The following is a 27819-nucleotide window of genomic DNA, read 5'->3' as shown; positions in this document are numbered from 1 at the left end:
TGTACTCACCCAGGCCAACATCCTCAGCATCAAAGCATTGACAATGCTCGATCAGCTCCGATGGACGAGCCACACTGTCTGTCTGCATGCCCAATACGAGACCCCCAAAGCAAACGCTCTACTCGGAGCTCTGACACGGCAAGCGAGCCCCAGGTGGGCAGAGGAAACGCTTCAAGGACACCCTCAAGGCCTCCTTAAGAAGTTCAACATCCCCACTGACACCTGGGAATCCCTGGCGCAAGATCACTCAAAGTGGAAGAGAATAATCCAGGAAGGCGCCGAACACCTCGAGTCTCTTCGCCGGGAGCAAGTGGAAACCAAGCGCAAACAGCGGAAGGAGCGCATGACAACCCAAGCACTTCAACAAACCGGCCCTTCAACAAACGTCTGTCCAACCTGTAACAGAGACTATAGTTCCCGCATCGGACTTAATTAGTCATCTGAGAACTCATTTTTAATGTGGAAGCAAGTCATCCTCGACGCCAAGCAACTGCCTATGGTGATGATGAGAACCGCTATCTTTATTTTTGTGGAGCTTTTGAGAGTTTTGTAACATAGACCATGGTTTATGTTCAGTTTTCATCTTTGACAAGAGAACAATGCTGCCATTGCAGTAGTCCGATGCAATTTGTGGAATTTTGAAGCGCTATAGTGGTCCAATTATTCTTGCAAACTTCTGTAGTTTTTGTGTTAAAAATGCATCATTATATTTGATTGATTTTGAGAAGTTTGCGTGAAGTCACATTGATTTGTATGGGTCAAATAACTTTTTTAAAAAAGGTCATGCCCACTTCTGTGAAGCAAGAACATTTTCTGATCGCCTTCCCTTTCCTGTAATCATGTGTTAAAAATACTAAAATATCCTCTTCCTTAACAGAGGCACTCTTTTACCCTTCCCAATCTTTATAATAAGGCTCTTTCCTACTTTCACAAATGCCCTTTCCTTCCGTTAATAAAGAGGCTCTCAAGCTCATTTTAAACGCTCGGCTCTCAGTTCTCCTGCTCTTAAGTGTCAGCCATGGTTCAGTGGGTAGCACATTTGCCTCTGAGTCAGAAGGTTGTGGTTTCAAGCCCCACTCCTGGACTTGAGCACAAAGAAATCAAGGCTGACATTCCAGTGCAGTGCTGAGGAAGCGCTGCTGAGGGAGTCTTTCGGATGAGACGTTAAACCGAGGCCCCGTCTGCTCTCTCAAGTGGATGTAAAAGATCCCACGGTACTATTTCAAAGAAGAACAGGGAAGTTATCCCCAGTGTCCTGGCCAATATTTATCCCTCAATCAACATAGCAAAAAAAGAGATTATCTGGTCATTATCACATTGCTTTTTGTGGGAGCTTGCTTGTGCGCAAATTGTCTGCTGCATTTCCTACATTACAACAGTGACCAGACTCTAAAAGGACTTCATCGGCTGTAAAGCGCTTTGAAACGTCCGGTGGTCATGAAAGGCGCTATATAAATGCAAGTCTATTTTCTTTCTAAATGGCCCTTTCAATTGTTTTTAAACTTAGTTAGGCAATTGCGATATGGTCTTCTCTTCATTCACAAGTCACTTTGAACTGATTGAATAATTCAATTTTTTTTAATTTAAAATTGCGAAAGAGCAAATTGCAACTTGCACAATTTTGGGCACACCATTATAGGAAATGTATAAAAAGCAATTGAAAAACTGCAGCATAGACTTATTAGGATGTTAGTAGGGATGAGGGGTTATAGTTGATACTTTAGTGGTGAAGACTAAGGGGCAACCAGTGAGATATCTTCAAGATTATAAATTGTTATGATATGGTAAATACTAATTGATCATTGGAACTGATCAGCAAGTCATTAACCAGAGAGCATAAATTTAAGATAAATCACAAAAAGAATTAAAGGGAAGGTTAGAATGTTAAAAATTTCCATTAAAAGAGAATGAGGTAATTGCTCTGAAAAGAGGACTATTAAAGGCTGCAGGGAGCAAGTAGAAGAATGCGTTTAGACAAGTCGGCTGGTTGGGGGGTTGGGGGGTGGGGGGGCAGGAAAGTCTAACTTGATGGGCCAAATAGTTTGCTTTCATGCTGTAACATTCTATGATTTAAACTGAGCCCTGCAATTCATTATATCCTTAAACTACATTCAAACCAGTATTAATGTACAATTATAGTTTGTGGAAATGTTTTTTTGGTCTGGCTACAAGTACCAAGAGAGACACCAAAAATGGTAGGTTTCTATAATCTGAAAGGCACCATATCATTTCGACAAAAGAGGCAAAAAAAAGTTGATGAGTGTTAAGGGATCGGAAGCAAGCGAGAAATCCATTTTATATCACGTGCCAAGTCTAAAAGCCCGCAGAACATTGCTGACAGTGGCAGTCTTCAAAGGGGTCACAAACAACCAGATCGAGGTAAAACACTTACATTTCATTCTGAACTTTCTCACAAATTCACACATGCTTAGAGGCTAACTTATCTGTAGAATAGCCATTTTTATTTTTTAATTCATTTGCTGGATGTGAACATTGGCACAGCATTTATTGCTCATGAGAAGTGGTGGTGGGCCTTCTTCTTGAGCCGCTGCATTCCATGTGGCAATGATTCTCCCACAATGCTGTTAGGTAGGGAGTTACAGGGTTTTGACCCTGTGACAATGCACATTCTATGCTTTGCTTAACCTAAACATAAGCAGTTCCTATTAGTCTTTGGGACCTCAGTTGATAGATGTTTAAATAGCCTAGAACTTCTTGATAAACACTGATACAAGCTGAAGTGTATAAGGGGCCGAAATTGCCCTCCACCCCAAACGGAGCGCACTTACCACTTTTTGGCGTGCATTCATTGGGGCGGACATTAGAACGAAATTCAGCACTTAGAGCAAAGAAAAAGAGCGGGGCAGTGCTGGAGGCGGAAATGGGCTCTTTGCAGCAGTGAGGGGAAGACTAACCGATTAGGTCGAGAAATTCAGCTGATTTTTTTTAGCAAAGAACTTTTCCCACGATTCGGGAGTTCAAGGGTCATCTGTGCATGCTCAGAAGGCTGAAAGAAAGGGAGAGAGAGAGGAGAGAGAAGGAAGCTGTTTGTGAAGGGTAAAAAATGTCCAGCGATAGCAGCATGCAGCAGGATGAGCGGTCAGGGAGGAGGGCAAAAGCCTTCTCTGATGAGGCCAATGAGGCCCTCGTTAATGAGGTTGAAAATAGGTGGGGCCAATTAACCTGGGGTGGGCATGGGAACCTCCCCCCGAACCCCCACCCCCGGACATATCAAAAAATATGGGGCGATATCACCGCCGTAGTATCAGTGGCCGATGATAGACATGAGACAGACCAGTGCCGCAAGAGGTAGAACAGTCTGGTTGCTTCGACAAGAGTAAGTATTAAATTATTACATTTTAAATTGTAATGATGCACTGACTCATTAATTAGAAAGTAAATCTGCTTGATTGTAATTAAGCTGGGTAATCTTAGGTAGCTTCCCTGCTAAAATTTGGACTGGGGTCAGAACCTGCACCCTTTAAGTCTAATTTTGCTGAGATGCCTTACAGTTAATCAACAGTATTAATTATTACTAATTAAAGGAATGACTGGAAACAGACAGACCGCAAACATTCGGCATTTCTACTACTTTAGTTTAGGAGGAGAATTTTTGTGTGTTGTGAGCAAATCTCATTTTTGGTTACGTTGGTGGATGGGGCACGACTGAGCACTGAGGGGTCCGGTCACCTTTACCCAGACTGTGTGAGTCTGTCCGGCTGCTGTCACTTCACACAGTGACCCAGCCTGGACTGGGGGAGAGCTGCCCTGATTCACTGTCTGCCCTGGGACACTAGCTCCGGCCACACGGAGGTCTCCGAGCACAGCCCATGGACATGGTGCCCCATCCCATTACACTCCTGTCATTGCCGAGCTCACCAGCGGTCCCGATTCCCCTCCCCCCTAGGGGACCTCCATCGATTCAAATAAACCACCTACCTCCCCTCAGGCACCGAATGGCACAGCCCGTGGATGGGGCCTTTCGTGGAGATTGTATGCAAGATGTTTGGTGTCAAACATTAGTTCATAAACACGATCTTTTAAATATTTTCTCTGAACGTAGATGTTATAACCATGCATCCATTGTGGATACAAACTGTATTAGCATATAACGTTAGTGTTAACAATGAATAGAATGTGGGGTGACTAATTGTGGATTACAATATCTGTTGTGTTTCCGTATTAGTACCTAAGCAATTAGCTTATGCCATGTTCTTGTCACATTTGCAGAGGAAGATATCTAAGAATCATGCAGAGCAGAGGCGGACCGGAGAAGGGCTTGCTGAGCTGCACCCTCTGACCGACCGAGAAGAAAGTGCTGCACTAGTGGGCACCCATAATCGTTCTGCCACACGTGGTGGTGCAAATCCCATTGTTGTGCCAAGTAAGTAACATGTAAAGCAGTGGTAAACCAGTGGTAATTTAAAGTGATTTAATGGCATTTCATTATAATATATGAATGATGTAATGTTATGCATGCAGCTTCTGTACTCTGATGTTAATATGTAACGTCTCTTGTTCACATTTATTGCAGTAGTGTTGCTCCTCGTACATATGCCAGCGCAGCGCAAGCATTCTCATGTCTCCCCTTCTCTTCTAATAACCTTAATTATGTTTTGCAGCTCCCTAGACTTCCCTGGAGCAAAGGGAGGCCCCTGCACCAACACTTGTATCGCTGCAGGTCATCATCACCACGAGTGACGAACACAAAAGTGAGGAGGAGAAGGAGGAAGAAACAGAGCCTGAGTTGTCATTTGTGGTACCTATGGCCACGTCCTCCTCAACAAATGAAGTAGCGGGGCCAAGCGGCTTGCAGCAGGCCACTCCAAGTCGTCCAGTGCCCACACCGACCCCTCGGAGGTTGAGTCGGCGAGGTAGGCACACGCTGCAACGGGCAGACGTAAATGAGGACATGGTCTCACTGTCAAGGGCGAGCATCGACATAGGTCGAGAGCTCATCCACGTGCTTGATGGGTTGACCGGCAACATTGCCACACTGTCTGCGAGAATAACGGGAGACATGGAGCAGATAGTAGTGGCACTGGGGCGAACGACCGACTGTCGATGCCTTGTGGCATGCGATAGTTTCAGAATACGGCACTGCACCCCCAAGGTGCTGCACCACCAACCTCCACGACAGATGCGAGACAGGAAGAAAAACTTCCTTCTGACTCGGAAGACGTTTCTTCACAAACGTCTTCTCCTCCAGCCACTGAGATCATTCTGCCGATGTCAACCCCCATAGCAACAGGCCTTGAGGTGCTCTGCTGCAAAATGTCTTGGTCCATTACTCAGGAAGTACGTGGGAAACGGGGATTTACTACAAGGGGGGGGGGCAAGGTACAGGAGGGAAGCATGGCCTCAGTTGTGGAGGGAGCTGGATATTGTTATTAAAAAAATTGTTGAAAGTTGTCTGTTGGGGATGGAGGGAGGGTGTTGTTATATTGTTCTGTTAAAAATGTTATTGACTGTTGGGGATTGGGTGATATAACAGCTAGTGCTGTTGGGGAGGGTTTAAACTAATATGGCATGGAGATGGGAATCTATGCAGGGAGACAGAGGGAAGTAAAATGGGGGCAGAAGCAAAATGGAGAAAGGAGATAAGGAAATGTGGAGGGCAGAGAAATCAAAGCAAAAATCAAGAAGGGCCACATTACAACATAATTCTAAAAGGACAAAGTGTTAACAAAAAACAAGCCTGAAGGCTCTGTGTCTCAATATGAGGAGCATTCATAGAAACATAGAAAATATGTGCAAGAGTAGGCCATTCGGCCCTTCGAGCCTGCACCACCATTCAATAAGATCATGGCTGATCATTCACCTCAGTACCCCTTTCCTGCTTTCTCTCCATACCCCTTGATCCCTTTTGCCATGAGGGCCATATCTAACTCTCTCTTGAATATATCCAACGAACTGGCATCAACAACTCTCTGCATTAGAGAATTCCACAGGTTAACAACTCTGAGTGAAGAAGTTTCTCCTCATCTCGGTCCTAAATGGCTTAACTCTTATCCTTAGACGATGTCCCTGGTTCTGAACTTCTCCAACATCGGGAACATTCTTCCTGCATCTAACATGTCCAGTTCCGTCAGAATTTTAAATGTTTCTATGAGATCCCCTCTCATCCTTCTAAACTCCAATGAATACAGGTCCAGTCGATCCAGTCTCTCCTCATATGTCAGTCCTGCCATCCCGGAAATCAGTCTGGTGAACCTTCGCTGAACTCCCTCAATAGCAAGAACGTCCTTTCTCAGATTAGGAGACCAAAACTGAACACAATATTCCAAGTGAGGCCTCACCAAGGCCCTGTACAACTGCAGTAAGACCTCCCTGCTCCTATACTCAAATCCCCTAGCTATGACGGCGAACATGCCATTTGCCTTCTTCACCGCCTGCTGTACCTGCATGCCAACTTTCAATGACTGATGAACCATGACACCCAGGTTTCGTTGCACCTCCCCTTTTCCTAATCTGTCACCATTCAGATATTATTCTGCCTTCATGTTTTTGCCACCAAAGTAGATAACATCACATTTATCCACATTATACTGCATCTGTCATGCATTTGCCCACTCACCTAACCTGTCCAAGTCACCCTGCAGCCTCTTAGCATCCTCCTCACAGCTCACACCGCCACCCAGCTTAGTGTCATCTGCAAACTTGGAGACATTACACTCAGTTCCTTCATCTAAATCATGGATGTATATTGTAAATAGCTGGGGTCCCAGCACTGGGCCCTGCGGCACCCCACTAGTCACTGCCTACCATTCTGAAAAGGACCCGTTTATCCCAACTCTCTGCTTCCTGTCTGCCAACCAGTTCTCTATCCATGTCAATACATTACCCCCAATACCATGTGCTTTAATTTTGCACAATAATCTCTTGTGTGGGACCTTGTCAAAAGCCTTTTGAAAGTCCAAATACACCACATCCACTGGTTCTCCCTTGTCCACTCTACTAGTTACATCCTCAAAAAATTCTAGAAGATTTGTCAAGCATGATTTCCCTTTCATAAATCCATGCTGACTTGCACCGATCCTGACATTGCTTTCCAAATACACTGCTATTTCATCTTTAATAATTGATTACAACATTTTCCCCACTACCGTTGTCAGGCTAACCAGTCTATAATTCCCCATTTTCTCTCTCCCTCCTTTTTTAAAAAGTGGTGTTACATTAGCTACCCTCCAGTCCATAGGAACTGATCCAGAGTCGATAGACTATTGGAAAATGACCACCAATGCATCCACTATTTCGATGGCCACTTCCTTAAGTACTCTGGGATGCAAACTATCAGCCCCTGGGGATTTATTGGCCTTCAATCCCATCAATTTCCCTAACACAATTTCCTGACTAATAAGGATTTCCTTCAGTTCCTCCTTCTCACTAGACACTCGGTCTCCTAGTATTTCCGGAAGGTTATTTGTGTCTTCCTTCGTGAAGACAGAACCAAAGTATTTGTTCAATTGGTCTGCCATTTTTTTGTTCCCCATTATAAATTCACCTGATTCTGACTGCAAGGGACCTACGTTTGTCTTCGCTAATCTTTTTCTCTTCACATATCTATATTAGCTTTTGCAGTCAGTTTTTATGTTCCCAGCAAGCTTCCTCTCATACTCTATTTCCCCCCTCCTAATTAAACATTTTGCCCTCTTCTGCTGAATTCTACATTTCTCCCAATCCTCGGGTTTGCTGCTTTTTCTGGACAATTTATATGCCTCTTGCTTGAATTTAACACTATCTTTAATTTCCCTTGTTAGCCACGGTTGAGCCACCTTCCCCGTTTTATTTTTACTCCAGACAAGGATGTACAATTGTTGAAGTTCATCCATGTGATCTTTAAATGTTTGCCATTGCCTATCCACCGTCAACCCTTTAAGTATCATTCGCCAGTCTATTCTAGCCAATTCACGTCTCATACCATCGAAGTTACCTTTCCTTAAGTTCAGGACCCTAGTCTCTGAATTAACTGTGTCACTCTCCATCTTAATAAAGAATTCTACCATATTATGGTCACTCTTCCCCAAAGAGCCTCGCACAACAAGATTGCTAATCAGTACACATCAACCAGTCTAGGATGGCCAGCCCTCTAGTTGGTTCCTCGACGTATTGGTCTAGAAAACCACCCCTAATACACCCCAGGAAATCCTCCTCCACCGTATTGCTACCAGTTTGGTTAGCCCAATCTATATGTAGATTAAAGTCACCCATGATAACTGCTGTATCTTTATTGCATGCATCCCTAGTTTCTTGTTTGATACTGTCCCGAACCTCACTACTACTATTTGGTTGTCTGTACACAACTCCCACTAGCGTTTTCTGCACTTTGGTATTCCGCAGCTCTACCCATACAGATTCCACATCCTCCAAGTTAATGTCCTTCCTTACTATTGCGTTAATTTTCTCTTTAACCAGCAACGCTACTCCACCTTCTTTTCCTTTCTGTCTATCCTTCCTGAATGTTTATAATAAGGTGGATGAATTAACTGCACAGATAGCTGTTAACGGATATGATGTAATTGGGATTACGGAGCCATGGCTCCAGGGTGACCAAAACTGGGAACTCAACATCGAGGGATATTCAATATTCAGGAAGGATAGACAGAAAGGAAAAGGAGGTGGGATAGCGTTGCTGCTTAAAGAGGAGTAACACAATAGTAAGGAAGGACATTAGCTTGGATGATGTGGAATCTGAATGGATAGAACTGCGGAACACCAAAGGGCAGAAAACGCTAGTGGAAGTTGTGTACAGACCAACAGACAGTAGTAGTGAGGTTGGGGATGGCATCAAACAGGAAATTAGGGATGCATGCAATAAAGGTACAGCAGTTATCATGGCTGACTTTAATATACATATAGATTGTGCTAACCAAACTGGTAGCAATACGGAGGAGGAGGATTTCCTGTAGTGTATAATGGATGGTTTTTTTAGACCAATACGTCGAGGAACCAACTAGAGAGCTGGCCATCCTAAATTGGGTGTTGTGTAACGAGAGAGGATTAATTAGCAATCTTGTGCGAGGCCCCTTGGGGAAGAGTGACTATAATATGGTAGAATTCTTCATTAAGATGGAGAGTGACACAGTTAATTCAGAGACTAACTAGCGTCCTAAACTTAAAGAAAGGTAACTTTGATGGTATGAGACGTGAATTGGCTAGGATAGACTGGCAAATGATACTTAAAGGGTTGTGGATGGAGAGGCAATGGCAAGCATTTAAAGATCACATGGATGAACTTCAACAATGCTACATGCCTGTCTGGCGTAAAAATAAAATGGGGAAGGTGGCTCAATCGTGGCTAACAAGGGAAATTAAAGATAGTGTTAAATCGAAGGAAGAGTCATATAAATTGGCCAGAAAAAGCAGCAAACCTGAGGACTGGGAGAAATTTAGAATTCAGCAGAGGAGGACAAAGGGTTTAATTAGAAGGGGGGAAATAGAGTATGAGTGTAAGCTTGCAGGGAATATAAAAACTGACTGCAAAAGCTTCTATAGCTATGTGAAGAGAAATCGATTAGTGATGACAAATGTAGGTCCCTTGCAGTCAGAATCAGGTGAATTTATAATGGGGAACAAAGAAATGGCAGACCAATTGAACAAATACTTTGGTTCTGTCTTCACAAAGGAAGACACAAATAACCTTCCAGAAATGCTAAGAGACCGAGGGCCTAGCGAGAAGGAGAAACTGAAGGAAATCCTTATTAGTCAGGAAATTGATGGGATTGAAGGCTGATAAATCCCCAGGGCCTGATAGTCTGCATCCCAGAGTACTTAAGGAAGTGGCCCTAGAAATAGTGGATGCATTGGTGGTCATTTTCCAGCATTCTATAGACTCTGGATCAGTTCCTATGGATTGGAGGGTAGCTAATGTAACCCTAATGTGAATGTTTAAAAATGTATAGAGACATTGAAGTTGAGAACGTGGGAATTGTATAGGGACAGTATAAGCTAACAAACAATTCATGGAGGAATAGCCATGACATCTCAGACTCGAGACTGCGAAATGTTACAACACTAACACATATTGAAACAAAACCCACAGCTTGCAGAAAAACCTCAAGGTCTTATTAAATCATGTTATTAACCTGAAACATTGACAGAAGGTCTTTGTTTAAAATCGGACCATGCTTGGGTCGGCTTATGAGTGGACAAAGGGAAGGAGGGATCAAAAGAGATGGGCTGAGCTGGGATGTCACTCTAGCCCTATCTTGTTATCTTTTGCCGAAAATGTATAACCATCGTGCCTTGACAATGTAACGTCACTTATCCGTAGGGAGTATGTACGCTCTATCGTGAGAGTATATCTTCTGTCTGATAGGTCTTGCCGGCCGGTAAAATAAAGACTGCTTTGTTCAAAGCACAAGAGGTATTCGACTCAGTAATTTTACTGAACCAGATTGAGAGAAAAGAATCTACATTTACACTACTTTTTAAAAAAGGAGGGAAGAGAGAAAACAGGGAATTATAAACCGGTTAGCCTGACATCGGTAGTGGAGAAAATGTTGGAATCGATTATTAAAGATATAATAGCAGCGCATTTGGAAAGCAGTGACAGGATCGGTCCAAGTCAGCATGGATTTATGAAAGGGAAATCATGCTTGACAAATCTTCCAGAATTTTTTGAGGATGTAACTAGTAGAGTGGACAAGGGAGAACCAGTGGATGTAGTGTATTTGGACTTTCAAAAGGCTTTTGACAAGGTCCTACACAAGAGATTAGTGTGCAAAATTAAAGCACACGGTATTGGGGGTAATGTATTGACGTGGATAGAGAACTGGTTGGCAGACAGAAAGCAAAAGAGTCACAATAAACGGGTCCTTTTCAGAATGGCAGGTACCACAAGGTTCAGTGCTGGGACCCCAGCTATTTACAATATACATTAATGATTTTAGACAAAGGAATTGAATGTAATATCTCCAAGTTTGCAGATGACACTAAGCTGGGTGGCAGTGTGAGCTGTGAGGAGGATGCAAAGAGGCTGCAGGGTGACTTGGACTGGTTAGGTGAGTGGGCAAATGCATGGCAGATGCAGTATAACATAGATAAATGTGAGGTTATCCACTTTGGGGGCAAAAACAGAAAGGTAGAATATTATCTGAATGGTGACAGATTAGGAAAAGGGGAGGTGCAACGAGACCTGGGTGTCATGGTACATCAGTCATTGAAAGTTGGCATGCAGGTACAGCAGGCGATGAAGGTGGCAAATGGCATGTTGGCCTCAAATCCTCTCGCTATGAAGTATAGGAGCAGGGAGGTCTTACTGCAGTTGTACAGGGCCTTCGTGAGGCCTCACCTGGAATATTGTGTACAGTTTTGGTCTCCTAATCTGAGGAAGGATGTTCTTGCTATTGAGCGAGTGCAGTGAAGGTTCACCAGACTGATTTCCGGGATGGCAGGACTGAATATGAGAAGAGACTGGATCGACTGGGCCTGTATACATTGGAGTTTAGAGGAGAGGGAATCTCACAGAAACATAAAATTCTGACGGCATTGGACAGGTTAGATGCAGGAAGAATGTTCCCGATGTTGGGGAAGTCCAGAACCAGGGGTCACAGTGTAAGGGTAAGGGGTAAGCCATTTAAGACCGAGCTGAGGAGAAACTTCTTCACTCAGAGAATTGTGAACATGTGGAATTCCCTACCACAAAGTTTTTGAGGCCAGTTCGTTAGATACATTCAAAAGGGAGTTTGATGTGGCCCTTACGGCTAAAGGGATCAAGGGGTCTGGAGAGAAAGCTGGAATGGGGTACTGAAGTTGCAAAATGATCAGCCATAATCATATTGAATGGTGGTGCAGGCTCGAAGGGACAAATAGCCTACCTACTCCTGCACCTATTTTCTATGTTAAAAAAAAAATTACGTGTTCAATTAGTAAACATTTTTATTTAAGTTTACAACTGTTGTGAAATACAATGGTTGGAAGCAATGGCCATGGCCAGGCAAGGATGAAACGTAATGTAACAGTAACTGTCACCAACGTAACTTCATGCAAAGCATTCATTTATGAGCTGCTCACCCAAGAGATTTGCAGCTGCGTAACTACCACGGGGCTTTTCCAGTGTTGTGGGGGGACGTAGGGGCATGGGTTCATCGCCAGGCTGATTGTCCTCCCAGAGGTCCTCGTCCTCCTCCCCTCTCTCCTGAGGTGGCAGTTGTTGTCCTCTCCTTATTGCTAGGTTGTGCAACATGCAGCACACCACAATGAACTCAGCGACCTGCTCAGGGTGGTATTGTACGTTGCGTCTTCAGTGTTCCAGGCATCTGAAGTGCTGCTTCAGAACTCCAATTGTCTTTTCGACGATATTGCATGTAGCTATATGGCTTTCGTTTTAGCGCTTCTCGGCTTCTGTCTGGGGCTTACACGGGGCAGGGGGGGTCATGAGCCAGCGGGCAAGGCCATATCCTTTATACCCCAGCATCCAACCGTGACATTGTGGCTGACTCTTAAGCAGGTCAGAGACAGTGCTCTCACGCAAGATGTGCGCATCATGGATGCTCCCTGGAAAATTTGCATTTACTGTCATGATTATTTGCTTGTGGTCGACAATGAGCTGCACATTCAGGGAGTGGAATCCCTTTCGCTTCCGAAACACCGCTGCATCCTGTAAAAGATGCTCGCAGGGCGATGAGTGTACAGTCTATTGCTCCCTGCACTTTGGGGAAGTTTGCTATTCGAGAAACCCAAAACCCTCTCAGTCTGTGCTTCACTAGTCATAGGGAAGTTTATAAAGTCCATCCTGCATGCGTAAAGGGCTTCAGTCACCTGTTGAATGCAGCAACGTGTGGCATGCTGAGAGGTACCGTAAATGCCGCCAACTTAGGCCTGAAAAGGAGCCCGATGTGTAGAAGGAAAATGCCGCAGTAACCTTAACCTCAACGGGCAGTGCGGTCCTAATGGTGCTGGTAGGCTGCAGATCTCCCTTAATTAGCTGGCATATCTCACTGATGACCTCCTTTCGGAGGCGCAGCCTTCTAACGCACGTGTTATCTGACAAGTCCAGGTATGATTGTTTAGCCCTGTAAATGCATTGGGTATAACGTCTCCTCCTCCACAGCAGTCTGCCACCTCTTTGATTGGGCACATAATGCTCTCCCATCTCTATTCTGCAGCATGTGATTAGTCATCAATACTGGTTGAGAAATTACAAGCCACATCACTATAAATGCCCTTAATTTGTCCTCAACAAATACAAATGTGATTAGATGATTGGCAAGAGTCAAAAACGCCCTTAAAATCACTCACAAATTGCTTCACCTGACAAGCACTTCAAGCAGCCTTTTAATAAAAATCCTCCGAGTTACAAAATAGCGTCCGTAGTGCCGAGTTAAGGTCAGGTGATTGCAGCTTTTCTTCAGCGTCTTTTTGGGCCAACGATCATTTGGGCGAATTACCCAAAGTAGCACTTAGCGATAATCTGGGCCATAAGCGGGCACTAGTTTCCTTTATAAACAGTATTCTCGGCCTTGCACGAGGATGATGTCATTTTTTTTATTAAATAGGCCGGGCGATGCAGAGATCAAGGGGTATGGAGAGAAAGCAGGAAAGGGGTACTGAGCTGAATGATCAGCCATGATCTCTTATTGAATGGTGGTGCAGGCTCAAAGGGCCGATTGGCCTACTCCTGCAACTATTTTCTATGTTTCTATGAACTTCGGGTGCCAGCTCTCCAGGGGGGCGAGGTCGCACACGAGTTCTGCTGCAGAGGACTCAGACGAGCCCCTCGATGTGGCGGCTTTTGAAACAAGGGTGCAGGCCGTGCATTCGCAGACGTTGGGGGCAATGGCAAGGGTGCCAGAGAGCCTGTTGCAAGTGGTCAGGAGCATGGAGGAGTCTGCCTCCCGCATTGCGGACAGCTCTGTGCACACCATGGAACCCATCATTGCCAGTGTACAGACAATGGTGGACTCTCAGAGTGACTGTGCGAATCCAGATGTGATGAGGCGTGTTGTGGGCGATGTGGCAGCTGCCATTACAGCACAGGAGCAAGGGAGCCAACGTCTCAATGCTATATTGAAGAGAATGGTCGCTGGCCTGGAAGCTCAGAATGCTCTCATGCACTCTCAGCAATAGACCACGGATCATCTTACTGCTGTCGTGTCTGGTGGCAGAGACTGTGTCTGCTCTCATGCAGTCTCAGCTGGATGCCACCACGCGAGCTACGACTTGTTGCCATCACAGCTGGGTCCACCAGGGACCTTCCAGTGTTAGGCCACCCCACCAAACTGTGCTCCAGCAGATTGATGAGAATGGTGAGGTGCTGCCCCATGGGAGTGGGTCAGGCTCCTCGGACCAAGATCCTGATGTGGTCCCTCATGATCACAGACGTCCCACTCCGCCAATGCTCACAACCATGGTTTTGCCCCAGCCAATCCCGACTGATGGTGCAGCCCAGTCTGCAGCTGGCTCTTCCAGGGCCAGAGCTGGTCGAGGGCATCTGAGAAGGACATCAGTAGCTTCTACACCTGAAACACAGCAGCCTTCACGTGGCCTTCTTTGATCTTACAAAGGTCTGCGACACGGTTAACCGCGAGGGACTATGGAGCGTCCTCCGCCGCTTCGGCTGCCCCCAAAAGTTTGTGGCCATCCTCTGCCTGCTCCATGATGACATACAAGCCGTGATCCTGACTAACGGATCCACCACAGACCCAATCCACGTCTGGACCGGGGTCAAGCAGGGCTGCATTATCGCGCCAACCCTCTTTGCGATCTTTCTCGCTGCAGCCACAGAGGAGACACTGCGGCGTTGGTTGAAGAGGTAGGTGTAAGAGGGGTTATAAGGAAATGCACCAGGGTGAGAATTGATAATGTGGATTTTTTTGCACCATTATTTCTTGTGTAATAAATCTTTATTTTGGGTTTGAAGATGTGTGCAGGTCTTTCATTTGACTGTGGCGAATGCTGTGTGAAAGGGCTCATTGGTTTGCCCACGACGATACACAGATGAAGGCTAAAGTGCGGATCAACTCAGCGGAAACGAGCAACAATGAGATGGTTTAGGACTTCCCATGCAAAGTCCAGATGGCGACGCCGCCTCCTGCATGGCCAACGACCTACATCCTGCTCCTCCTCCTGCGCTTCGTGCTCCTGCACCTCCTCTTCCTCCTCCTCCTCAGTTGGTACTGCTACCTCGTCCTCCAATGGTTGTGCCATCATGATTGCCAGCAGATGACGAATAGGGACACCCGCTCAGCCGAGTACTGCAGCACTCCTCCTGAGCGATCCAAGCATCGGAACCTCCATTTAAGAATTCCGGTGGTCTGCTCAATGATATACCTGGTAGCTGAATGACAGTCACTGTACGATTGCTGCGCAGCAGTCCTGAGGTGCCGAAGAGGAGTCAGCAGCCAAGTGCAGAGTGGGTAGAACCTGGTCTCCAAGGAGCTAGGCGCAATCTTGGTTTGACGCAGCACACACCTGACATACCTGTCTGCTGCAGGATGAAAGCATTGTGGCTGCTGCCAGGATACCAGGCATTAACTGCCATGATTTTGCGGTTGTGGTCGCACACCAGCTGAACATTGAGGGAGTGGAATCCCTTGCGGTTACGGAAGATCTCGGGATTGTTCAGTGGTGCCTTTAATGCGACATGGGTGCAGTCTACGGTGCCCTGAACCCTGGGGAAGCCCGCAATCCTCACAAATCTGGTCTGCCGCTCTAGCTGCTTCTCCCTGCTCATAGGAAAGGATATGTAGTCCCTCCTCCTCTTATACAGAGCATCTATCACCCGATGGATGGAGCTATGCACGGCAAACTGTGAAATGTTCGCAATGTCTGCTGTTGCAGCTTGAAAAGATCCAGTCGCATAGAGATTCAGGGTGACTGTGACCTTTGATGCCACTGACAGAGCTGTCCTCAACTTTGTTTGAGGTTGCAGGAGATTGCATAGCTCTGTGACGAAGTATTTGCGGAATCACAGTCTCTGGAGACACCGGTCAGTGATATCCACCAAGAGAACTGATATCTGTAAACTCATTGACAATAGGGCCTTCTGCCAACACGTCTATGTAGGCATCGTTCTCTCACAGCTGCCTCATTGCCTTTTCCCTCCTACTGTTGTGGTCCTCACCTTCTGCAGCCTGTGCATGCTGTCTCCTCTCCATCTGCCCCACTCTGTGGAGCTGGGGGACTGCATACCTGACCCTCCCCCTGACAGCAAGGCCTTCCTGAGGTCCTTCCTGGTGCACCTCTCTGGGTTGTTTTCGGTCGCCATCTCCATGGCCTCCTGCATGTTCCTCACCCACGTGAGCTGCGTCCCTTGCCCTCTGCTTCTCCAAACATTGGAGCCGGCGCCGCGTTCTCCTGTGTGCCTCCCTGCCACGCACAATATGCAGGAGGCATTCCGCTGCCAGCGCTGACCCCATTTATTAAACTTCTTCAAGCACAGCCTCCTCAATCAGTGCTCTCTGTTGCTGACTATGAAGAGGCTGGCCCACTACTCCTCAAATCTGGTGTCAACAACTCAACTCTCAATGCTTTTAACCGTCGAAAATAACCTGGCCAACAACAATGGTCGGAGCCACACCGCATCTTTAAATGCCACTGGTGACATTCAGTACGCAGTGTGTACCAACCCAAAAACCTGTTGGTGGCCCCGACAAAAGGCCGGAAGCCAATTTAAGGGCAATTTGTTTCCGGGGCGGGTCCGAGGCGGTGCGCGCTTTGATAACATCGTTACCGACGCATATGCAGTAGTGTGGCGGAAGTGGGGGGAGGGAAGGGGCAGTTACCTACACCGCTGGAAATATCAATGATGGCAATGCCGCGAGCGTCGATCAAACCACGCCGACTGGGCACTCGGTCCGCACCGACCCATGGCTGCCACGGCTCTTATTAAAAGGGGCAATTTCGGCCCCTAAAGGTCATGGAATGCAAGTGAAATAATATAGCTAGAAAGATTTACAATGGGCGAGATTGTAACGCAAAGTTGGAAGATGAAACAGAAGGAAGAGATCTTGAATGTTGAACTCAACGACTATATGCGTAATCTTCTTCAGCAAAACATCACTGGGTGTAAATGCTTGACTCCTGCATTTCATTTCTGGTTCCTAGACAAGGACTGGAGCCTCTGTCTATACTCACAAGGAGGGAAAAAAATTAGAGGTTTACAATTCCTAAAACATTACGCAAGTCAGATCACAGTTTCAGTTCATAGAATAGTACAGCACAGAAGGAGGTCATTCAGCCCATCGAGTCTATGCCGGCTCTTTCGAAGAGCAATCCAGTTAGTTCCACTCTTTCCTGATATCCCTACATTTTTTTCTCTTTCAGGTATTTATCCACTTCCCTTTTGAAAGCTACTGTTGAATCTGTGTCCAGCACCAGACAGTGCATTCCAAATCCTAACCACTTGTTGCATAAAAAAGTTTTTCCTCGTGTCGCCTCATGTTCTTATAATTGGCAAAAGGACCAAAGAATCTTAAATCTGTGCCCTCTGGTTATCGATCCTTCAGACATTGGAAACAGTTTCTCTTTAGTTAATCTGTCTAAACCCTTCATGATTTTAAACATCGCGATCAAATCTCCGCAAAGCTTTTTCTGCTCGAAGGAGAACCACCTTCTCCAGTCTATCCATGTACTCATAATCCCTCATCCCTGGAACCATATAGTAAATCATCAAACTAGTTCCCAATACAATAAGGCAAATAAGGGTACAGTTATACTACCCCTTTCACATTGATGCAAAGCAATTTTTTTTGTCAATCAGGTATTGTACTATTTAAGTCCCAAGCACTCTTAAGCCAAGTTATGCAAGGTCATCTCACACCAGATTCAACAAGACTCCAGACCAGCACAAATCAACACTTTAAAAACTTTGTTTCGTTGTTAATAAAAAACAAACACCCCCAGTTCTTTCCAAGCATCAAAAGTTAGTCACATTCAGAACGGATCTCTGAATATGCACGGAGGCCCACATCACAGTCCACAATTATTGGACGACAAATACTGGTTGCTGTAGCATGCCTGTAGCCTTATTTGTCTACATTAAAATAAATAGGAGCATTAGATTTCACTTCAGGTCACACGGGAATAGCACTCAAGGTTCAATCAAATACCGTGAGAGTCCACTCGGGATTTATTCTGGTTGTTTAAGAGATCATCCAAACTCCCCCGAGTATTTTAACCTTCAAATAGTTTACTCGCTATATAATTATGCCACATCCATCTCATTCTACAGTCTTACCAATTACATCTCTCTTGAAAGTACTCAATGTAAATACCTAAACTTAAATAGTTTCCCATTACCGGATCAAACCAAATAACATCAGATCCACTCACGTGAACTCTTAAAAATATATAAATAAATACAAAATTACTTAACAGATCCTGAATGACCAAAAACAGCAGGTCCATACTAAAGACACAAGAACAATGCTAATTAGTACTAGAAACCGTTCAGTCTCGGAAGTAAAGCGGGGCAGTTTTAAAAAGCCGCTCACATTAAAATTGGTCAATTGGAGCAACTAATTGAATGATTTTAACGTTGAAACACTCACCACCACGCACTGAAGACAGGCTCTCGAGCAGCGCCGCACGCAACAACGCCGCATTACCCGGTTGGCACCGCGCGTGGCGCGGCCGCCATCAACGTCACCGCGTTGATGCCTCGGCATGCGCGTGCCGTGCGATGCGGTGGTTGAGAAGGTGAAGGGACGTTGAGAAGCTGTCTGTTGCTCGTCAAGAAAAGTTTGATCCGTTCACGCCCCATCCCAAGCGTTTGTTCAAAATCCTGGCCAGGCAACCCGGCGTTGGGTTGCGAGAAAGCGAACGTGTTGGTGACATGGCATCGTTGGACCGAGTGAAGGTGTTGGTGCTGGGGGATTCAGGTAAAGGACAGTTGAATATTGTCTAGAGTTTATAAATAGTGGAACAGGCCTGCGCATCTTTAAGTAATGCATATTGTATTTGCTCGGAGAGAGTACCAATTGTGTGAAGTTCCGAATTTTAAAGGGTTAATCATTTGGTGATGTATATTGAAATATAAAGTTTTATAAATCTCTTACGCCCGTGGTGCTATTGCTGGAGTGTTGACATTGTGAGCGAAATGTATTATCTCGTTTACAGACCTTTCGAATTTCATACATCAGGAACCGCACTCGCTCACTTTAAATGCAACTTATTGGGGGCTGCATTTGCGGTGGGTGTGGTCATAAAATACCGCCTTTGAAATAGACAGTTTTAGGGAATGAAACTGGGCAGGTGGAAGGAGTAATAACATTTCAGCGGGTCAGACACCATCTTTGGAGAAAATAACAGTTAACGTTTCAGTTCGATGACCCTCAGAGGTGGAAGGGGTATCGGTGGGAGAGCATTTTGGTGCTAGTGATCTAGATCAAGGTGTAGAATCAGTTTGGGTGGAGATAAGGAATAATAAGGGGGGGAAAAGTCACTGGTGGTTGTATTCTATAGGCCCCCCTAACAAGTAACTACACTATTGGACGGAGTATAAATCAAAAAATAATGGCTTGCAAAAAAAAAATCGGCAATAATCATGGGTGATTTTAATCTTCTTATGTAACCTTCATAACCAAATTGGCCAAGGTAGCCTTGAAGAGTTCATAGTGTATCTGAGATAGTTTTCTTGAACAGTACGTTGTGGAACCAACCAGGGGGCAGGCTATCTTGGATCTGGTACTGTGTAATGAGACAGGATTAATAGATGATCCAGTAAAGGATCCTCTAGGAAAGAATTATCATAGCATGGTTGAATTTCAAATTCAGTTGGAGGGTGAGAAAGTTGGATCTCAAACCAGTGTCCTAAGCTTAACTAAAGGAGATTACAAAGGTATGAGGGCAGAGTTGGCTAAAGTGGACTGGGAAAATAGATTAAAGTGTAAGATGGTTGATGAGTAGTGGTGGACATTTAAGGAGATATTTCATAACTCTCAACAAAAATATATTCCAATGAGAAGGAAAGACTAAGAGAAGGGATAACTATCTGTGGCTAACAAAGGAAATAAAGGATGGTATCAAATTGAAAACAATGGTATATAAAGTGGCCAAGATTAGTGGGAAACTTTTTTAAAAAACCAGCAAAGAACCACTAAAAAAAATATAGAGGGGGAAGATAGATTATGAAAGTAAACTAACAAGAAATATAAAATCAGATAGTAAGAGTTTCTACAGGTATATAAAAAGGAAGAGTAGCTAATTAGCATGGATAGAGGATTGGCTACGCTCGCGGCCTTCCGCGAGAGATGGGCACCGGAGGGACTGGAGTGCATCATCACGCCCGGCAACCAAATTTTAATTTGATTTTACGTTTTTAAGTTTAATTTGTTTTAATTGCCGGTGCTTTTAGTATCCCCCTTCCCTTTTATAGGGGGCACTGGGGAAAATTGTGATTTTAGTGCCAAAAAAAAAAAAAGAAAAACACAAAAAAAACAAAAAAAAGGGGGAAAAAAAAAAAGGGCCTTGTAAATGTCTGGAGTGTCACCCAGGTCGGGTGGCACCGTTTAATGTTTTATGTTTTGCAGGTGAACTCCAAAAAGAGTTAGAGGATTGGCTAACGAACAGAGAGTCGGGATAAATGGTTCATTCTCTGGTTGGAAACCAGTAACTAGTGGGGTGTTGCAGGGATCAGTGCTGGGACCCCAACTATTTACAATCTATATTAACGACTTGGAAGAAGGGACTGAGTGTAATGTAGCCAAGTTGGCTGATGATACAAGGATGGGAAGAAAAGCAATGTGTGAGGAGGACACACAAAATCTTTAAAAGGACATAGACAGGCTAAGTGAGTGGGCAAAAAATTTGGCAGATGGAGTATAATGTTGGAAAGTGTGAGGTCATGCACTTTGGCAGAAAAAAAATCAAAGAGCAAGTTATTATTTAAATGGAGAAAGATTGCAAAGTGCTGCAGTACAGCAGGACCTGGGGGTACTTGTGCATGAAACACAAAAGGATAGTATGCAGGTATAGCAAGTGATCAGGAAGGCCAATGGTATCTTGGCCTTTATTGCAAAGGGGATGGAGTATAAAAACAGGGAAGTCTTACTACAGCTATATAAGGTATTGGTGAGGCCACATCTGGAATACTGCGTGCAGTTTTGTTTTCCATATTTACAAAAGGATATACCTGCTTTTGGAGGCGGTTCAGAGAAGGTTCACTAGGTTGATTCTGGGGATGTGGGGATTGACTTATGAGGAAAGGTTGAGTAGGTTGGGATTCTACTCACTGGAATTCAGAAGAATGAGAGGTGATCTTATCGAAACGTATAAGATTATGAAGGGGCTTGACAAGGTGGATGCAGAGAGGATGTTTCCACTGATGGGGGAGACTAGAACTAGAGGGCACGATCTTAGAATAAGGGGCCGCCCATTTAAAACTGAAATGAGGACAATTCCACAGATTTACAACCCTCTATCTGTGGAATTTGTTGCTTCAGAGAGCTATGGAAGCTGGGACATTGAATAATTTAAGACCGAGATAGACAGTTTCTTAAACGATAAGGGGTTATGGGGAGCAGGCGGGGAAGTGGAGTTGAGTCCATGATCAGATCAGCCATGATCTTATTGAATAGCGGAGCAGGCTCGAGGGGCCGTATGGCCTACTCCTGTTCCTATTTCTTATGTTCTTATGTAATGTAAATGTTAGTCCCTTAGAGGATGAGACTGGAGAATAATAATGGGGAACAGGGAAATGGCAGAGACTTTGAACAAATATTTTGTATCGGTCTTCACGGTAGAAGACACTTTAAAAAATAAATAAATAAATAAATAAATAATAATAAAAAAATCCCAATAATGGATAATCAAGATGCTATAGGGAGGGGGAAACTTAAAACAATCACTGTCACTAAAGAAGTAGTACTCGGAAAAATAATGGGAGTAAAAGTAGACAAGTGCCCCGGACCTGATGCCTTGCATCCTTGGGTCTTAAAATAAATGGCTGCAGAGATAGTGGATGCATTGGTTGTAATCTACCAAAATTCCGTGGATTCTGGAGAGGTCCCAGCAGATTGGAAAACTGCAAATGTAACGCCCTATTTAAAAAAGGAGGCAGACAGAAAGCAGGAAATTATAGACCAGTTAGCCTAACATCTGTCATTGGAAAAATGCTGGAGTCCATTATTAAGGAAGTAGTAGCAGGACATTTTAAAAGAGCATAATTCAGTCAAGCAGAATCAGCATGAAAGCAAAATCATGTTTGATACATCCTCAAGAGTTCCAGCAAATGTAACGAGCAGGGTGGATAAAGGGGAACCAGTGATGTGGTTTATTTGGATTTCCAGAAGGCATTCGATAAGGTGCCACATAAAAGGTTACTGCACAAGATAAAAGTTCATGGTGTTGGGGGTAATATATTGGCATGGATAGAGGATTGGCTAACTAACAGAAAACAGAGAGTTGGCAAACAGTAACTAGTGGGGTGCCACAGGGATCGTGCTGGGTTCTCAGCTATTTACAATCCATATTAATGATTTGGATGAAGGGACCGAGTGTAATATAGCCAAGTTTGCTGATGATACAAAGATGGGTGGGAAAGCAGAGTATAATGTGGGAAAATGTGAGGTTATCCACTGGTAGGAAGAATAAAAATGAAAATTATTATTTAAATGGAGAGAGACTGCAAAATGCTGCGGTACAGAGGGCTCAGGGGGTCCTTGTACATGAAACACTAAAGATTAGCATGCAGGTACAGCAAGTTATTAGGAAGACAAATGGAATGTTGGCATTTATTGCAAGGGAGATAGAGTATAAAAGTAGGGAAGTTCTGCTACAACTGTACAGGGCGTTGGTGAGACCACACCTGGAGTACTGCGTACAGTTTTTATCTCCTTATTTAAGGAGGGATATGCTTGTATTGGAGACAGTTCAGAGAAGGTGCACTTGATTCCCGAGATGAAGGTGTTATCTTATGAAGAAATGCTGGGCCTATACTCTCGTTTAGAACAATGAGAGGTGATCTTATTGAAATGTACAAGATTTTGAAGGGGCTGGAAGGGTAGATGCAGAGAGGAAGTTTCCCCTTGTGGGGTTATCTAGAACTAGGGGGCATAGTTTCAGAATCATGGATCACCCATTTAAAACAGAGGAGGAATTTCTTCTGTGAGGGTAATGAATCTTTGGAATTCCCTACCCCAGAGAGCTCCGAAGTCTGGATCATGCATTATATCGAAGGTGGCGATGGGGGAGTTGAGGGTTTTGGGGAGCAGGCAGGACAGTGGAGTTGAAGACAAGATCAGATCAGCCATGATCTTATTGAATGACAGAGCAGGCTCAAGGGGCCAAATGGCCTACTCTTTATCCTATTTCTTATGCACCTGGCAGCCTACCTTCAGGGATTTGTGGACATGCACTCCAAGGTCCCTTTGTTCCTCCACACTTCTCTATTAATGTGTATTCCCTTTAGCTCTCCCCAAATGCATTACCTCACACTTCTCTGGATTGAATTCCATTTGTCACTGTTGTGCCCACCTGTCCAGTTCATTGATATTGTCCTGCAGTCTACAGCTTTCTTCTTCTTTATCCACCACAGTGCCAATTTTTGTATCGTCTGCAAACTTCTTAATCATACCCCTTGCATTCAAGTCTAAATTATTGATATATACCATAAAAAGCAAGGGACCTAGTACTGAGCCCTGCAAAACTCCACTGGAAATAGCCTTCCAGTCACAAAAACAACCATCAACTATTACCCTTTGCTTCCTGGCTCTGAGCCAAATTTGGATCCAACTTGCCACTTTGCCTTGGATCCCTTGGGCTTTTACTTTTGTGACCAGTCTGCCATGTGGGTCCTTATCAAAAGCCTTGCTAAAATCCATATACACTACATCAAACGCACTACCCTCATGAGCCCTCCTTGTTACTTCCTCAAAAAATGCAATCAAGTTAGTCAGACATGACCTTCCCTTAACGAATCCATGCTGACTGTCCTTGATTAATCCGTGTCTTCCTAAATGAAGATTTATCCTGTCCCTCAGAATTTTTTCCAATAATTTTCCCACCACCGAGGTTAGGTTGACTGGCCTGTAATTACTTGGTCTATCCCTTTCTCCCTTTTTTTGAAACAAAGGTACCACATTAGCAGTCCTCTGGCACCACACCTGTAGCAAGAGAGGATTGGAAAATGATGGTCAGAACCTCTTCTATTTTCTCTTGCTTAACAGTCTGGGATACATTTCATCTGGGTCTGGGGATTTATCCATTTTCAAAGCTGCTAAACCCCTTAATACTTACCCTCTCTCTGTTTATTTAATTGAATAGTTCACACTCCTCCTCCCTGATTGCAATGCCTGCATCGTCCCCCTCTTTTATGAAAACAGACGCAAAGTATTCATTAAGATACCCATGTCTTCTGCCTCCACACACAGATGACCTTTTTATAAGAACATAAGAAATAGGAGTAGGCCATACGGCCCCTCGAGCCTGCTTAGCCATTCAATGGCTGATCTGATCATGGGCTCATCGCCACCTTCCTGCCCGCTCCCCATAACCCCTTATCCCCTTATCTTTTAAAAAACTGTCTCTTTCTGTCTTAAATTTATTCAATGTCCCAGCTTTCACAGCTCTCTGAGGCAGCAAATTCCACAGATTTACAATCCTCAGAAGAAATTTCTCCTCATCTCAGTTTTAAATGGGCGGCCCCTTATTCTAAGATCATACCCTCTAGTTCTAATCTCCCCCGTCAGTGGAAACATCTTCTCTGCATCCACCTTGTCAAGCCCTGTCATAATCTTATATGTTTCGATAAGATCACCTCTCATTCTTCTGAATTCCAATGAGTAGAGGCCCAACCTACTCAACCTTTCCACATAAGACAACCCCCTCACCCCCAGAATCAACCTATGAACCTTCTCTGAACTGCCTCCAAAAGCAAGTATATCCTTTCGTAAATATGGAAACCAAAACTGCACGCAGTATTCCAAGTGTGGCCTCACCAATACCTTGTATAGCTGTAGCAAGACTTTCCTGCTTTTATACTCCATCCCCTTTGCGATAAAGGCCAATATACAATTGGCCTTCCTGATCATTTGCTGTACCTGCATATTATCCTTTTGTGTTTCATGCACAAGTACCTTCAGGTCTTGCTGTACTGTGGCACTTTGCAATCTTTTTCTATTTAAATAATAACTTGCTCTTTGATTTTTTTTTCTGCCAAAGTGCATGACCTCTTACTTTCCAACATTATTCTCCATCTGCCAAATTTTTGCCCACTCACCTAGTCTGTCTATGTCCTTTTGCAGAATTTTTGTGTCCTCCACATTGCTTTTCCTCCCATCTTTGTATCGTCAGCAAACTTGGCTACGTTACACTCAGTCCCTTCTTCTAAATCGTTAATATAGATTGAAAATAGTTGGTGTCCCATCACTGATCCCTGCAGCACCCCAGTAGTTACTGGTTGCCAATCAGAGAATGAACCATTTATCCCAACTCTGTTTTCTGTTAGCCAATCCTCTATCCATGCTAATATATTACCCCCAATTCCAATAAGATTGTGGTCTCTAATAGGCCCCACTCTTTCGTTATCCTGTTGCTCTTCATGTATTTATAAAACATCTTTGCATTTTCCTTGATTTTACTTGGCAAAATGCTTTCCTGCTTTCTCTTTGCTTTCCTAATTTCCTTTTTTTAATTTCACCCCTGCATTTTCTATACTCCTCTAGGATTTCTGCAGTATTGAGCCCTCGGTATCGGTCATAAGCCTCCCTTTTTTCTTTGTCCTACCCTGTATGCCCCTTGAGGCTGCAGAGCGACTTGGATAGGTTAGGTGAGTGGGCAAATGCATGGCGGATGAAGTATAATGTGGATAAATGTGAGGTTATCCACTTTGGTGGTAAAAACAGAGAGACAGACTATTATCTGAATGGTGACAGATTAGGAAAAGGGGAGGTGCAAAGAGACCTGGGTGTCATGGTACATCAGTCATTGAAGGTTGGCATGCAGGTGCAGCAGGCGGTTAAGAAAGCAAATGGCATGTTGGCCTTCATAGCAAGGGGATTTGAGTACAGGGGCAGGGAGTTGTTGCTACAGTTGTACAGGGCATTGGTGAGGCCACACCTGGAGTATTGTGTACAGTTTTGGTCTCCTAACCTGAGGAAGGACATTCTTGCTATTGAGGGAGTGCAGCGAAGGTTCACCAGACTGATTCCCGGGATGGCGGGACTGACCTATCAAGAAAGACTGGATCAACTGGGCTTGTATTCACTGGAGTTCAGAAGAATGAGAGGGGACCTCATAGAAACATATAAAATTCTGACGGGGTTAGACAGGTTAGATGCAGGAAGAATGTTCCCAATGTTTGGGAAGTCCAGAACCAGAGGTCACAGTCTAAGGATAAGGGGTAAGCCATTTAGGACCGAGATGCGGAGGAACTTCTTCACCCAGAGAGTGGTGAACCTGTGGAATTCTCTACCACAGAGAGTTGTTGAGGCCAATTCACTAAATATATTCAAAAAGGAGTTAGATGAGGTCCTTACTACTAGGGGGATCAAGGGGTATGGCGAGAAAGCAGGAATGGGGTACTGAAGTTGAATATTCAGCCATGAACTCATTGAATGGCGGTGCAGGCTAGAAGGGCCGAATGGCCTACTCCTGCACCTATTTTCTATGTTGACATCCAAGGGGCTCTAGATTTGTTAGTGTCTCCATTTTTTTTTTTAAGCGAAGATACTTGCTCTGAATCCTCAGGATCTCCTCCTTGAATGTCTCCCACTGCTCTGAGATTGATTTTACCTTTTAAAGTAGCTGTTTCCAGTCCACCTTGGCTAGATCACATCCCAACTTAGTAAAATTGGCTTTCCTCCAATTGAGAACTTTTATTCCTGGTCTATCTTTGTCCTTTTCCAGAACTACCCTAAATGTAATTGAATTATAAGAACATAAGAAATAGGAGCAGGAGTAGGCCATTTGGCCCCCACGAGCCTGCTCCATTATTCAATAAGATCATGGCTGATCTGATCATGGACTCAGATCCACTTTCCTGCCTGCTCCCCATAACCCTTTACTGCCTTATCACTCAAAAATCTGTCTATCGCTACCTTTAAATTTATTCAATGACCCAGCCTCCACAGCTCAGGCAGAGAATTCCACAAATTTACAACCCTCAGAAGAAATTCCTCCTCGTCTGTTTTAAATGGACGACTCCTTATTCTGAAACTATGCCCTTAGTTCTAGATTCGTCCATTAATGGAAACATCCTCTCTCCATCTACCTTGTCGATTCCCCCTCATTATCTTATGTTTCAATAAGATCACCTCTCATTCTTCTGAACTCCAATGGGTACAGGCTCAACCTTTCTTCATAAGTCAACCCCTTCATCTCGGGAATCAACCAAGTGAAATTTCTTTGAACTGCCTCCAATGCAAGTATAACCCTCCTTAAATAAGGAGACCAAAACTGTACACAGTAATCTAGGTGTGGCCTCACCAATACCCTGTACAGTTGTAGCAGGACTCCTCTGCTTTTATACTCTATCCCCTTTTCAATAAAGGCCAACATTCCATTTGCCTTCCTGATTACTTGCTGTAGCTGCATACTAACTTTGTATTACATGCACAAGGACCCTCAAGTCACACTGTACTGCAGCATTTTGTAATTTTTCTCCATTTAAATTTTTTTTTTCTGCCAAAGTGGACAACACATCTCTCTCCTGCGTTATACTCCATCTGCCAAAGTTTTACACACTCACTTAGCCTGTCTATATCCCCTTGGAGATTTTTTTGTGTCCTCACCTATCTTTGTATCATCAGCAAATTTGGCTACATTACACTCAGTCCCTTCATCCAAGTCAATAACCTTATCGAATGCCTTCTGGAAATGAAAATACACTACATCTACTAGTTCCCTTTTATACACCCTGCTCGTTACATCCTCAAA

The 27819-nt window shown here is 44.3% G+C and overlaps 2 protein-coding genes across 6 annotated transcripts in view; one reads left to right on the top strand and one right to left on the bottom strand.

Moving 5' to 3' along the window:
• LOC139276083 (general transcription factor IIE subunit 1-like) overlaps positions 1-18528 on the bottom strand; it is a 109571-nt gene extending 91043 nt beyond the window's left edge. The window contains exon 1 of one of the 3 annotated variants that reach the window (XM_070893542.1): positions 18495-18528. Coding sequence is in view for 1 of the 3 variants with exons in the window: in XM_070893543.1 (XP_070749644.1) it covers positions 18438-18439 (2 nt within the window). In the remaining 2 variants the exon portion in view is untranslated. The other 2 variants (XM_070893545.1, XM_070893543.1) reach the window with 2 other exon arrangements.
• Positions 18529-18616: 88 nt separating this feature from the next.
• The window catches only part of rabl3 (RAB, member of RAS oncogene family-like 3), a 48021-nt gene continuing 38818 nt past the window's right edge, over positions 18617-27819 (top strand). For all 3 annotated transcript variants that reach the window (XM_070892967.1, XM_070892963.1, XM_070892966.1), the window contains exon 1: positions 18617-18824. In XM_070892967.1, coding sequence (XP_070749068.1) covers positions 18779-18824 — 46 coding nt within the window. In that variant the 5' untranslated portion in view covers positions 18617-18778. The remainder of the gene's footprint in view (positions 18825-27819) is intronic.

The sequence above is a fragment of the Pristiophorus japonicus genome, chromosome 11 (genome assembly GCF_044704955.1).
Source record: "Pristiophorus japonicus isolate sPriJap1 chromosome 11, sPriJap1.hap1, whole genome shotgun sequence".
NCBI classification, from domain to species: Eukaryota; Metazoa; Chordata; class Chondrichthyes; family Pristiophoridae; genus Pristiophorus; species Pristiophorus japonicus.
Note: the sequence above shows the minus strand (reverse complement) of the source record. Positions and strands in the feature narration are given on the sequence as shown.